General features: G+C 49.0%; 1 protein-coding gene across 2 annotated transcripts in view; it reads right to left on the bottom strand.

Annotated features, from left to right (window-relative positions):
- Nucleotides 1–1114: 1114 nt before the first annotated feature.
- The window catches only part of ACER1 (alkaline ceramidase 1), a 62930-nt gene continuing 50459 nt past the window's right edge, over nt 1115–13585 (bottom strand). For both annotated transcript variants that reach the window (XM_047777356.1, XM_047777355.1), the window contains exons 2-6: nt 7353–7467; nt 7125–7266; nt 6157–6294; nt 1935–2072; nt 1115–1367 (exon numbers count right to left, since the gene is read on the bottom strand). In XM_047777356.1, coding sequence (XP_047633312.1) covers nt 1199–1367; nt 1935–2072; nt 6157–6294; nt 7125–7266; nt 7353–7431 — 666 coding nt within the window. In that variant the 5' untranslated portion in view covers nt 7432–7467 and the 3' untranslated portion in view covers nt 1115–1198. The remainder of the gene's footprint in view (nt 1368–1934; nt 2073–6156; nt 6295–7124; nt 7267–7352; nt 7468–13585) is intronic.

Genomic DNA, 13585 nt, shown 5'->3' with positions numbered 1-13585 from the left:
GACAAGGTGCCAGCATTTCAGAGGTAGGAAAAATCCCTCCCCCTGAATTATGCAAGCAGGCAATGGTGGAGCAGGCTTCAAACTTATACCTCCCCAGCGTGGAAACCACCCTCCCCACCTCCCCTCACTCTGAAAGCCCAGACCGGCCACTCCAGCTCCCCTCCCAGTGCCCATGCCCTGACAGCACCCAGACCACCCAGACCACCCAGTCCAGGCCTCCACACTGCCCCACTGTCCACCAGTGCGATAGCCCCAAGTCCGTGGCAGCACCTGGGAGCGCTGTGAGCATCTGCGAGGTCTCTGCACACACATGTGAGTGAAGAACGAGGGGACTGGAAAGTGTGTCCATTCTCTGGGATGGCCCCCAAGTGCCAGGGACACTGTCTGGCCAAAGCCAGGTCCAGAGAGTTTGGTAGTGACCGCCACAGTCTAGAAATTGCCCGGGGAGCCAAGCCCCGCCTGAGGTCATTCCCAGTGGATGTCACATCATCACAGCACAGGTGATCCAGCCCCACTGAGGCATGTTGACAACAGGGAAGCAGTGAACACAGAAGAGGAGGTGGAGGGATCAGGGGCAGGTGGTGGAGGGGAACTTGGCCAGGCAGCCCCCCAGGTTCATCAAACTACTGCGCCCAGAGATCGTGAAGTCCCTGCATTGGGGGTGGGGCTCCCTAGGACAAGGAGGATGGGGAAAGGGAGCTGGAGGAAGGAAATACTAGGGTCCCTCTGTCTCCTGACTCAGGCCACTCTCTCGACAGAGGCGGGGGAGTTCCCTGGTGGTGCAGCAGGTTAAGGATCTAGCGTTGTCACTGCAGCGGTGCTGCTGTGGCAAGGGTTTGATCCCTGGCCTGGGAACATCCACATGCCAAGGGAGCAGCCAAAAAAAAGACAAAGAAACAAAGACACAGGCGGGAGTTCCTGTCATGGCTTAGTGGTAATGAACACGATTAGTATCCATGGTTCCATCCCTGGCCTTGCTCAGTGGGTTAAGAATCCAGTGTTGCCATCGCCATGAGCTGTGGTGTAGTTCACTGATGTGGCTTAGATCTGGTGTTGCTGTGGCTGTGATGTAGGCCGGCAGCTGCTGCTCCAATTTGACCCCTAGCCTGGGACCTTCCATACACCGTGGGTGTGGTCCTGAAAACAAAAACAAAAACAAAATCACGCAGGTGGTTGGGTAGTAAGAGGCTGGCAGATCTCAGCAGCTCTTCTCGTCATCAGTGACCTCCAAGTAGGGCAGCCCCACTGGCCAAGTGTCCCGAGGCCAGTATCGGATTTTGAGAGTTTCATGTGGCATCTCGTACCTGGCGTCCACCAAGGCCATGGTGACCATGCCATAGGGGAAGGTGATGCTGATGAGCACGTGCCTGTGGGACAGGGTAGGGAGGGTACAAGATGGCCCTGCTGCCTGCTGGATGCCCTGTTCCCACCTCAGTCCTTTCCTCACCCTCAGGGATGTTGACCATCTAACGAGAGCTCCTGGATATGACTTCCTTTTTTTTTTCCTCTCTCTTTCTTTTCTTTTCTTTTCTTTTCACAGCCACACTTGCAGTATATGGAAGTTCCCAGGCTAGGGGTTGAATCAGAGCTGCAGCTGCTGGTCCACACCACATCCACAGCAACACCAGATCTGAGCCTCGGCTGTGACCTACACCACAGCTCACAGCAACGCCGGATCTTTAACCCACTGAGTGAGGCCAGGGATCAAACCCATACCCTCGTGGATATTAGTTGGGTTCTTAACCTGCTGAGCATGACAGAAACTCCTGGATCTGACCTCCTGATTACAACCACCTCCTCCACACAGACACACAGACACACACACACGTCCCAGTATCTGTGCCTTCCCCACTTGCCCCTCAGGTTCCTGCTCCAAGCTTTGGCATCTGCCATTTTCTGGGTTTGGGGCCCACAGTCACAGGACAGGTGCTTACCAGATGCTGTGCAGGTAGGAGAAATTAATCCACTGCCAGAAACTGCAAAGCAAGCGGTCGCTGACCCAGCTGGTCAATGCAAAAGCCCAGAAAATCACAGAGACCTCAATTACATGCCGAAGCTCCTTGTTTCTGGTCCTAGGGAAGGAAGCACAGAGATCAGAGCCTGACTCAGGTTGCAGAGCCTGAAGGGGCTCATGGGAAATTCCTCTGTCCAAGGAGATGACGCTGGACAGAGGGATGGATCATTGAGGGGGTGAGAGAGGAGGGGGCCCCTCTCGGTGCTAACACTTGCTGAGCATTTACAGGGTGCTGGGTCCTCAGAGCTATGCTGTTATTCCCATTTTGTAGATGAGAAGGCTGAGGCTTGCAAGATTAAGTAAGCCCCAGCCCCACCCCAAGGCCACACAGCTAGTAGGTAGGGTCTGAATCAGTTTTATAGAAATGCAGAATTCTGTGTTTGTGTCTTGGGGTGTAAGTGTGTGTGTGCACCTAGTGGTCTGTGCATGAGAATCTATGTCTGTGAAGCTGTGAGAATGTACATGTCAGTATGTGGGAGGGCACAGTCTTCTGAACGCCATGTCTTGGGACACCTTGAGATTAGAATCTGTGGGAGTTCCCCGGTGGCCTAGGGGATAAGGATCTGGCATTGTCACTGCTGTGGCCCAGGTCACTGCTATGGTGTGGGTTCGATTCCTACTCCAGGAACTTCTGCATGATATGCGCAGAGACCAAGAAAAAAATATTAGGATCTGTTTCCCCAACAGCAGAGTTAACCCACTGCCCTTATGAAAGAGCATATCAGGGATTAATGAAGGAGTAGCTCCTTTATGGGTACAGCTTAAAATGGGACAGTTTGGGGAGTTCCCGTCGTGTCTCAGTGGTTAACGAACCCGACTAGTAACCATAAGGTTGTGGGTTCAATCCCTGGCCTCGCTCAGTGTGTTAAGGATCCGGCATTGCCATGAGCTGTGGTGTACGTCGAAGACTTGGTTCAGATCTGGCGTTGCTTGGCTGTGACATAGGTTGGAAGCTGTAGCTCTGATTCGAACCCTAGCCTGGGAACCTCTATATGCCGCAGGTACAGCCCTGAAGAGACAAAAGATAAAAAAAATAATAAAATAAAATAAAATGGGACAGTTTGAACACCAAAAAATTTTTTAAACTTAAATAAAGGAGTGAGAACTGGTGAATTTTTTTTTTAATTATTTTTTAGGGCTGCACCTGCAGCATATGGAAGTTCTTGGGCTGGGGTTAAATTGGAGCTGCAGCTGCTGCCCTATGCCACAAGAACACAGGATCCGAGCCACATCTGCAAGCTACTATACCACAGCTCATGGCGATGCTGGATCCCTGACCCACTGAGAGAGGTCAGGGATTCAACCGGCATCCTGATGGACACTGTGTCGTGTTCTTTTTTAACCCATGAACCACAATGGGAACTCCCAGAACTGGTGAAATCTTTATAATAAAGCCTGTGGTCTAGTTAACAGTAGTGTCCCATGGTCAATTTTCTCCTTTTTTGAGGCTGTACTAAGGTTACATAAGATGCTGCATGGGGGAAGCTTGGGAGGGGTGGGGGGATCTGGTTGAAGGGTACACAGGACTCTACTATTTTTGCAACTTGCTGAGTTGAGTCTGCAATTATTTCAAAATAAAAAGTTAAAAATACAGCATAGTGATTGCAATGGATTGAAACACTTCAGAGATATAAATGTCCATGAATTGACAAAAATACTTAGAGAAAGAACAACTTCATTGGTCCCGATTAGAGATGGCAAAGGCACCAACTCGTTACGCTGGATGTTGATTTTTAAAAGGGAAGGAATCAACGCTGTGTCCTGTCTCTCCTGTCCAAGTTGTGTTTCAAGGCTGATGAGCCAAAGTCCTATCCGGATGGACAAACTCCAGGTAATCAGAGCAAAAGGAATAAGACAACCTGAAAATCACCCTTTTGCACCCTCTCCTGAGATCACAGATGGAGGTGAGGATTCCTACTGCTGGAATCAGTAGGTGAAAGGTCAGTAGAAAACTTTAGGAGTTTCCGTTGTGGCGCAGTGGTTAACGAATCCAACCAGGAACCATGAGGTTGTGGGTTTGGTCCCTGCCCTTGCTCAGTGGGTTAACGATCCGGCGTTGCCGTGAGCTGTGGCGTAGGTTGCAGACGCAGCTCGGATCCTGCATTGCTGTGGCTCTGGTGTAGGCTGGTGGCTACAGCTTTGATTAGACCCCTAGCCTGGGAACCTCCACATGCCACAGAAGCGGCCCTAGAAAAGGCAAAAAGACAAAAAAAAAAAAAAAAAACTTTATAGCCAAGAACCTGGCTGACACCATCCAAATCCACCTACTGATCTTAGCATGAAATGTGGGACGACCACTCATCATGGGGTCTCAGTGAGATGTAACAAGGAGCACCTAGTGCCACACATGAAATGATAAAAAAAAAAAAATCTAAATCTAGCTCTATTAATTTGCAGGAAATTAAAAAAAAAAAAAAAAGACACCACAGGAAACAGTCAACCAAACCCAGAATGCAGGTTGTACCACAGGACAAATGATCAAGTGTCTGTTATCAAATCAGAGGTGTGAAGAAAGGGGGAGGAAAGGAGGGAAGGAGGGGCTGGTATGAAGTGAAGATCTGAGAGGCGGTGCTCGCATTCTGAGTTAGACATGACCAGGTGTAAGGGAGCGTCTTTGGGAAGCCTAGGAAAGATTAGTGCGAACTGGGTACAAGACGCTCTTCTAAGAAAGGATCACTTACTTTGTGAGAGATGTGTGTGCCAGATCTTCCACTTGTCTATCTAGATCCTTCCCTACCTGTACCCACTCTGCCCTGTGCCTTGAGGGGTGGGAGGGCTGAGCTATGTGGACCTGAAAATAAATATTCCTACAGCACCCTCCTCCCTCCCTTTGGTTCTCTGTTGGGGCTCCCCTTTGGCCAATCCAACTGGAAACCACTGGCCAACCCAACTTAAAGCCCAAGGACAGGAGATCCTGTTGTGGCTCAGAGGTTAACAAACCCGGCTAGGATCCATGAGGACACAGGTTCGATCTCTGGCCTCGCTCAGTGGGTTAAGAATCTGGCGTTGCTGTGAGCTGTGTGGTAGGTCACAGATGTGGCTCGGATCCCGTGTTGCTGTGGCTGTGGTGTAGGCCAGTGGCTATAGGTCTAATTCGACCCCTAGACTGGGAACCTGCACATGCCATGGGTGCAGCTCTAAAAAGACAAAAAAAAAAAAAAAAAAGTCCCAAGGACAAGGGAGCCCCTGGGTTTGGTCCACAAAATCTCCTTGCAGGGTTGGCATAGGCTGGAGGCAACCAACAACTGGAGGTCACAACTCTTGCCAAAGAGACCTTCTCTGATAGCTCTCTCTTTCTAGGTTCTTGCAATCACTCCCTCCCATTGCTCCCCATCCCAGGTCTCTTGATGATCACAGAATCCCACTTTTATTAGCACAGAGGTTTTAGAAGATCCCTAGAGATCTTCCCTCAGTCCTTTGTAAAGAATCCTTCTACTCAACACTCCTCAAATGGGCCCATTTAGAGCCCCCTCTCTTGCCTGCTATGACCCAGTATGGGTTAAAAATAGTTATTCCTGGGAATTTCCACTGTGGCACAGTGGGTTAAGGATCAGGGTTGCTGCAGCTGTGGTGTAGGTCACAGCTGCAACTCAGGTTCGATCCCTGGCCCAGAAACTTCCATATACTGTGGGGGTGGCCGAAAAAGAAAAAACAAAACAAAACAGCTAATTCCTTATCAGGAGAGTGAAAGCCTGAACCCATGGCATATGGATGTTCCCAGGTCAGGGGTCAAATCTGAACTGTAGCCGTGACCTATGTCACAACTTTGGCAATGCCAGATCCTTAACCTGCTGCACCATAGCAGGAACTCCAAACCCTGAACCATTAATGGGTGACATTATATGAAATCTGGGGGGACTACAGAATGTGGGTTGGCAAAATGCTGATGGTTATTGAGGCTACTTATATGTACGTTTGGGGGTTTCATAATAAAAAGGACAAACTCTGCAGTCTGCCTTAGGTTCAAATCCTGGTCGGACCCTTAGCTGGTGAATGGTCTTGGGGAGGGGACTTTGCCTCCTTGACCCGGAAGTCAATGAGAACTCCATGCTGGGAACACAGTGAGGTATTTTTGGAGGGGGGTGGATTCTTGGAGGGGAAAGGGGGTGTCACCTCCCAGGGCACCAGGTGCCACCACCCACTTCTTGTATTCCTGGAACACAATGTAGACGATGTGCAGGGAGATGATGTTGAGGGCGTACGCGTTGATCGTGGGCCTCAGGAAGGACAGGAAGGTACTGACCACAGTGGCAGTGATGACCAGGCAAATGAACTGGGACCTGGGGAGAGAAAGGGCTCAGGTGTGGGGGTGCTTAAGGGGGGGCACCTCTGGGGTTTAAGCAGGGTCACATGAAGATCTTACGGCAAAGATGGGTGAGCAAAGGAAAAGAGTTCCAAGGAGCCCAGCTGGGCTCAGAAAAAGGTCTTAGGCGTCCCAGAGGGCTCAATAAAAGGTCCCAGGGGACCAAGGTGGGCACGGCAGGGTTTGAAGGGGGCCCCAGGGTAGGGAGTGGGTAGACTGACCAAGGGGGTCTCAAGGGGGCTTAGGTCAGAAGAGGGTCCCAGGGCCCAGGTGAGTTCAGGTAAGGGATTTGGAGGAGTCAGGAGGGATTAAGGAAAGAATTATAGGGGTCCCAGAGGCTATTAGGAGAGGGGTCCTGGAAGGCTCAAGGGGGTCAAATAGGGTCAGGAGAGAGAGTCAGATGGGTCTCTAGCCAAAAAAAGGAGGGTCAGGAAGCTCCAGTGGAAGATTCCAGGGAGCCCAGGTGATAGGCTCAGGGGAGAGGCCTCTGGGCCCCAGGTAAGCTTAGGAATGGGATCCTGGACCCCAAGGTGGGCTCAGACAGTGTCTGGAGAAGGTCCCAACTATCCAGGTGGGATCAGGAGAGGAATCCCAAATAAGCAAGTAGAACAAGGGAAGGATTTCCTGGAGTTCCAGGTACTCTCAGAGGAAGGGTCCCTGGAAGTCCACAGTTAGCTCAAGCAGGATCCCGAAAAAGTCCTGGGGTGGTCAAGGGAAGGACTTCAAGGACCCCAAGAGGGCTTGGGGAGGGGGCGCTGAGGATAGGTGGGCTCCAGCAGGATGCACAGGGGGCCAGCCCTGCCTGACCTGCTCTCCCCAAGGAAGGCAGGAAAGTAGCAGCGGGGCATCCATATGCTGTAGCCACTGGCCAGCAGCCACAGAATAGCGATCTCGTCCAGCATCTGGCCCAGGAAGCTGAGCGTCATGTGAAAGTACATGGAGAAAAGGCCTGGAAAAAGAGACAAAGGCAGGTAGTCAAGAGAGCTGTCCCTTCCCCCCTTCCAAACCGGCCCGCTGTCACAGACCCCTACATACCTATGATCATGAAGAGGGTGCAGACGACGTAGACGTAGTGGGAGCGTTTCTGGGCATATGGGTGCATCAGAAACATCATGAGAGGTCCAAAGATGAAGAAGGTGACATTGCTGAACTGGAGAGGGGGAAAATATGGGGAGGGGATTGTCAGATAGGTGGAGCAGAGGGGGGCTGTCCTCAGTCATTACCCAATTGGTCACCTGGCACCTTCTGGGAGTTAATCAACCCAGAGCCTATCTATTCTTTCACCTGATTGTAACAGTTAACCAGTTATCAGTAGATCCATTACTGCATCCATTATCCTATGGGTTCATTCATTCATTCGATGAGTGTGGCAAAGACAATCTACTAACCTTCCACATTTTCCTTTCAGCAGCAGTATCCCCCAAGCTTGAATTGGGCACATGACTACTCGACTAAAGACTACATTTCCAGAGTTCCTGTCGGGGCACAGCAGAAACGAGTCTGACTAGGAATCAGGAGGTTGTGTGTTCAATCCCTGGCCTCGCTCAGTGGGTTAAGGATTCGGCATTGCCGTGAGCTGTGGTGTACGTCACAGACGAGGCTCAGATCTGGCGTTGCTGTGGCTGTGTGTAGCTCGGATTCAACCCGAGCCTGGGAAACTCCATATGCTGTGGGTACGCCACCCCCCCCCCCAAAAGACTACATTTCCCAGGCTTCCTTGCAGCTCACTGTGGCCTTGTGCCCTTGGCCAAAAGGGCAAGGAATGTAATTAATCTATACATCTAGGTCAGTCCTTGAGAAGCAGTTTGAGGCTTGCCCTCTAGTTCCAGTGGACTGAAATGCAAATGTGGTGGTCATGAGGAGTTAGCCTTGGCCTTGTAGACAAGGAAAAAAAAAATGCAATACCCTAGTGACTTGCTTCTAAAAAACAGCATGAAACAGAAGTGATAGGGTGTGACTTCCAAGGTTAGGTCATAAAAAGCACAGTGGCTTCCACCTGACAGCTGCTATCTCAGACTGACATTGGAGCTCTGAGCCACCATGCAAGAAAACTGGGTACATGGAATTCCCCATGGCTCATTGCATTAAGGATCAGGTGTTTTCACTACTGTGGCTCTGGTTAAGGCTGTGGCATGGGTTTGGGTTCAATCCCTGGCCCAGGAACTTCTGAATATCACAAGCACAGGAAAAAAAAAAAAAAAAAAAGACTTAAAGCTTTGGTACCCTTAAAGCTGTCATGCTGGAAAGACTCCATGGACAGACCACAGAAAGATCAAGAGAGATACTGGAAGAGTCCCAGCTGTTTCAGTCCCCAGATGTTTGACACTTCCCAGCCCAGCTGCCACACGCATAAGTGAATGAACCTTCTGATGATTCTGGTCTCCTTCCCCGTGCTTCAAACCGAACCAAAGGATGCCTTGTGGAACAGAGATGAACAGTCCCTGCCAAATCCCAGCCAGATTACTGATTCATAAGCAAAATGAGAGCTGTCATTGTTTCAAGCCACTAAACTTCAGGGTGATTTGTTTCTCAGCATTCGATAGCTGAGACAAAGAGGAAATATTACTGTGGGCTGGGGTAGGAGAGGTCAGCAGGTACAGCTACATTTTATTCGGAACTCCATAACTGCACAGCTATATTTTCTATGGATTGATTACTTGTCTCCTCATGATTAGGCAGTTACAATGTTCTGGGCCCAGGCCAGGTTTATTATTCCCAGAATCTTCTCTCAACCTTAAAACAGTCCAGGAGTTCCCGTCGTGGTGCAGTGGTTAACAAATCCGACTAGGAACCATGAGGTTGCGGGTTTGGTCCCTGCCCTTGCTCAGTGGGTTAAGGATCCGGTGTTGCCGTGAGATGTGGTGTGGGTCACAGATTCGGCTCGGATCCCGTGTTCCTGTGGCTCTGGCGTAGGCTGGCAGCTACAGCTCCGATTAGACCCCTAGCCTGGGGACCTCCATACGCCTCGGGAACGGCCCAAGAAATGGCAAAAAGACAAAAAAACAAATAAAATAAAATAAAACAGCCCTGACAAACAAGTTGCCCTCGACCATATTATAGAAGAAGATACTGATCCTCAGAATGGTCATATGGTCCAGCCCAGGACACCCAGCCAGTAAGTGGAGAATCCAGGATTTGTAACCAAATCCCATGTGAGTTGCTTACATTGTAAGGGTCCTTATCCAATATTTTGAGAACCACTTCTCTAGGAATAGCAGAGAAGAAAGATGGAAAGAACCAAGCAGCTTGAAGAGTTAATCTACTCTGAAGTCATCTACCTCCAACTTCATTTAAAAACAAAAAAGATATTGTCCGTTCTAGGTAAGCTGTTTTTAGTTGGGTGTTTTGTTTGATACCAAAGCATTCCAATTAATGGGCTTTGGGATCCAAGTGGTGTGTGGGGCTGGACACATGCACCCCTGCTCACTTAAGAATGTAACTTCAATCTCCTAGGCTTCCTCCTCTGCATTTGTGACATATGCAAATGCCACTTGCTTCTTGGTACTACTGACCCAAAGATCCCCAGACCTTTCTCACTGCATGAACACAATTACTATCAGGAGAACTTTTGTTTTTGCCTTTTTTGTCTTTTTAGGGCCGCACCTGTGGCATATGGAGGTTCCAGGCCAGGGGTCGAATCAGAGCTACAGCTGCCAGCCTACACCACAGCCACAGCAACTCTGGATCCGAGCCTTGTCTGCAACTTATACCACAGCTCATGGCAACGCCAGATCCTTAACCCACTGAGCGAGGCCAGGGATGAATCCATGTCCTCATGGATGCTAGTCAGGTTCGTTAACCACTGAACCATGATGGAAACTCCTGTGAGGAGAATATTTGCACCATAATTTCAATGGCTCAAAGTCCCCAAGTGCTGATGTGGGATTTTGATGCCCCTCAAAGTCTCCTCCAGATATACTGGGGCCCCAAAGAATATCTCACATGAGTTCAGAAATAAGCATTTTCACCCTGACAACTGGAGGTCAGCCAGCTTGCTCCCTAAATGATACAATTTCCTCCCCAATAAAATCTTCTCCTCGTAAAGGTCTTCTCAATTGCCTATGTCCCTCCCATCTTAGAAAGTAAAGAAAGAGCACCCTATTAACTAGGGTGCTCTGCTATTTCTCAGAACTCCAGTATTACTGATGCTGACCCAAAACTACAGAGCAGGAGTTCCTGTCGTGGCTCAGTGGTTACGAATCCGACTAGAAACCACGAGGTTGCGGGTTCGATCCCTGGCTTCGCTCAGTGGGTTAAGGATCCGGCGTTGCCATGAGCTGTGGTGTGGGTTGCAGATGAGGCTCAGATCCTGTGTTGCTGTGGCTCTGGCGTAGGCTGGTGGCTAGAGCTCCAATTAGACCCCTGGCCTGAGAACCTCCATATGCCGAGGAAAGGTCCCTAGAAAAGGTAAAAAGACAAAAAAAAAAAAAACAAAACCAAAACAAAACAAAAACAAAAACAAAAAAACTACAGAGCACAGTGGTGGGGGTGAGGAAATCATTCACCCCATACAAGGTTAATGTCTGCCAGCCTAGGTCCTGGGCACCTTGTACAGGTTCCCCAGGCAGGAGCCTTCCTGATTCTAGGGAAGCCCACAGCTCTCCTGGAGTGATGGTGTAACCAGCTCAAAGGTCACAGTTTGAAAACCCAGCCTGGTAAACTGGTTTTCCAGCCCATGGGCCCACATATGTCCTTGTTTCCCATGCTAAAGTCTTTGGTGCTTATCAATGGACAAGGTCAGTTTATCCTTGGCCACCCAGTTCACAGTGGCTCCCCCAGCATATAGAGATACCCACTGACTTGCCCAGTCTGTGTCATGAGACCCTACCCCACAGGAATAGACGCCTATCCCAAACTGGGAAAGCAGATTTTCTCCTTTGGAAAGTTGACACTCGGAGCAGACTCAGAGCCTGGGAGTCACCAAAATTGAGTTGCACCATTGGGAACTCTCTAAAGAGGGCTTGGGATAGTGCTATGATGTTTAAGGTAAAATAGCCATCTTGTCACCATGAGAAGACAAGGCTGAGAAAAAAAGCAAATACTTGAGGGCAGTATTTGTCCTTCTGCTGAATCCTGCAGACCTACCCTGGGTGCCAGCCTTCCCCAAAAACTCATCTTTTCTATTTTTTTTAAGATATCTCACTATCTTTCCAACTCTTTCTCGCTCTCTATCTCTCTCTTTGGTTTCTTCCTTCCTTCCTTTCTCTCTTTCTTTCTTTCTTTTTTGGTTTTTGCTTAAGCTCGAATTCTATTGCTTGAATCCAACAAAACCAACAGCATTGATCTATTAGCTAGGGTTCTTTGGTAGCAAGCAACAGAAAATGATTCTGGTGAATTTACACTATAAATATACATGTGTGGGGGTTACTTATTTAACTAATCAAATCATTCATTCATATACATTCATTACAGTGATCTCATTAATTAAAAACTGAAAAAGACAAGGAAAACCAGAAACCGGAATAGCTCTGACCCTCTGAAGGACAAGCTCTTCAGGGCACAATTTGGGGTATGAATGAAAACGGTGTTTGGTCCTTCTATCTAAGCTCAAGATTCAAATTCTGGAGAGTGCCACCTGGGCCACATCCCATCCTTGATCATGGGAGGGGGGCCACCTTGATCGACCATCCTACCAACGACATAAGCAAGTTGGGCAAAACCCCAAACAAATCTGATACTCCCTCTACCTACAACCAAATGCCAGCCCTTGGGCAAATCAATCATGCCTGAAGATGTTGAACCATTTAGCCTCTTAAATTCTTAAGTCCAGCCTCCACTTAAAACACTTCTGTGACTCCCATAAATAAAATCCAAACTCTTAAACATGGCTTATAAATTCCCTCCATAACTCACCTTTTTACATCTTCAATTTTATAATCTGGGTGGAAAGAATAACTCAATTCCTCCGATTGAGCCATGTTTATTATTACCTCTTACCTCCAGGAGTTTGTACATACTGTTCCCTCTACCTGGAATGTACTCATTCCCACTTACCCCACTTTGCCAGGCTGACTACTTCACCTTTAGCCTGAGCATCAGTTTCTCCCTAAAACTTCGCAATCCCCCGAGGCAGGGTAAGGCGGCCTTCCTTTGAGCCCCATGCCATCCCACTTTCCTGACACTTATCCAGCTGCTCTGGAACAGCCTGGCTCTCCCACTAAACTTGGTTGTGAGAACAGGGAATGTGACTTCCCCCTTCCTACATTATAACCTCAGGAACCAGAATATAGTAGGTGCTCAATAAATATTTCCTGCTGACTGGATCTCAAAACAGCTCAGATGGATCACCATGAAAACAACTGGCAGAGGGTTTTGCATCTAGAAAAGTTCTGGATAGAAGGTGCTGTGGCTGTTACTTCCTAATGTTCTGACCATCTACACTTTTTTTTTCTTTTTCTTTTTTGTCTTTTTTGCCATTTCTAGGGCCGCTCCCATGGCATATAGAGGTTCCCAGGCTAGGGGTCCAATCGGAGCTGTAGCTGCCGGCCTACGCCAGAGCCATAGCAACACAGGATCTGAGCTGCATCTGCAACCTACACTACAGCTCATGGCAACGCTGGATCCTTAACCCACTGAGCAAGGCCAGGGATCGCACCCACAACCTCATGGTTCCTAGTCTGATTCGTTAACCACTGAGCCACGACGGGAACCCCACCACATGCACTTTCTTAATCCTCACACACCCCACAAAGTCAGGCTTTCTAGTTCTTCTCTGGCAATGAGGAGCTTGAATCTCAGAGAGGTGGAGTGATTTCTCCAAGGTTTAACAGCTCTGGGGGACTCCAAAGTTTGCTTTTACCCCCTACCTGGAAAGATAGGAGGACCGGACAGGTGGCAATGATTGAGAGGGGGCTCCCCAGATTTCTGGCCATGTGACCTAATGTCTCTGGGTCCCCCATTCCTGTGCCAGTAAAATAGGAGAGGATCACCAATGCTACCAGGAAGGCTATTAGAGGGGGATGCACGAAGCAAGGTATTGAAAAGCTACCTTGCAGACTTCCTGTCATGGCTCAGCAGAAACGAACCCAATTAGTATCCACGAGGAGGCGGGTTCAAGCCCTGGCATCGCTCAGTAAGTTAAGGATTGGACATTGCCATGAGCTGTGGTATAAGCCGCAGATGTGGCTTGGATCTGGCATTGCTGTGGCTGTGGTGTAGGCCGGCAGCTACAGCACTGTTTGGACCCCTAGCCTGGGAACTTTCATATGTTGTGGGTGTGGCACTAAAAAGACAAGAAAGAGAGAGAGAAAAGAAAGAAATAAAAAAGA

The sequence above is a fragment of the Phacochoerus africanus genome, chromosome 4 (assembly GCF_016906955.1).
Source record: "Phacochoerus africanus isolate WHEZ1 chromosome 4, ROS_Pafr_v1, whole genome shotgun sequence".
In the NCBI taxonomy this organism is placed as follows: Eukaryota; Metazoa; Chordata; class Mammalia; order Artiodactyla; family Suidae; genus Phacochoerus; species Phacochoerus africanus.
The sequence above is the reverse complement of the archived record's forward strand: the minus strand, read 5'-3'. Positions and strand labels throughout refer to the sequence as shown.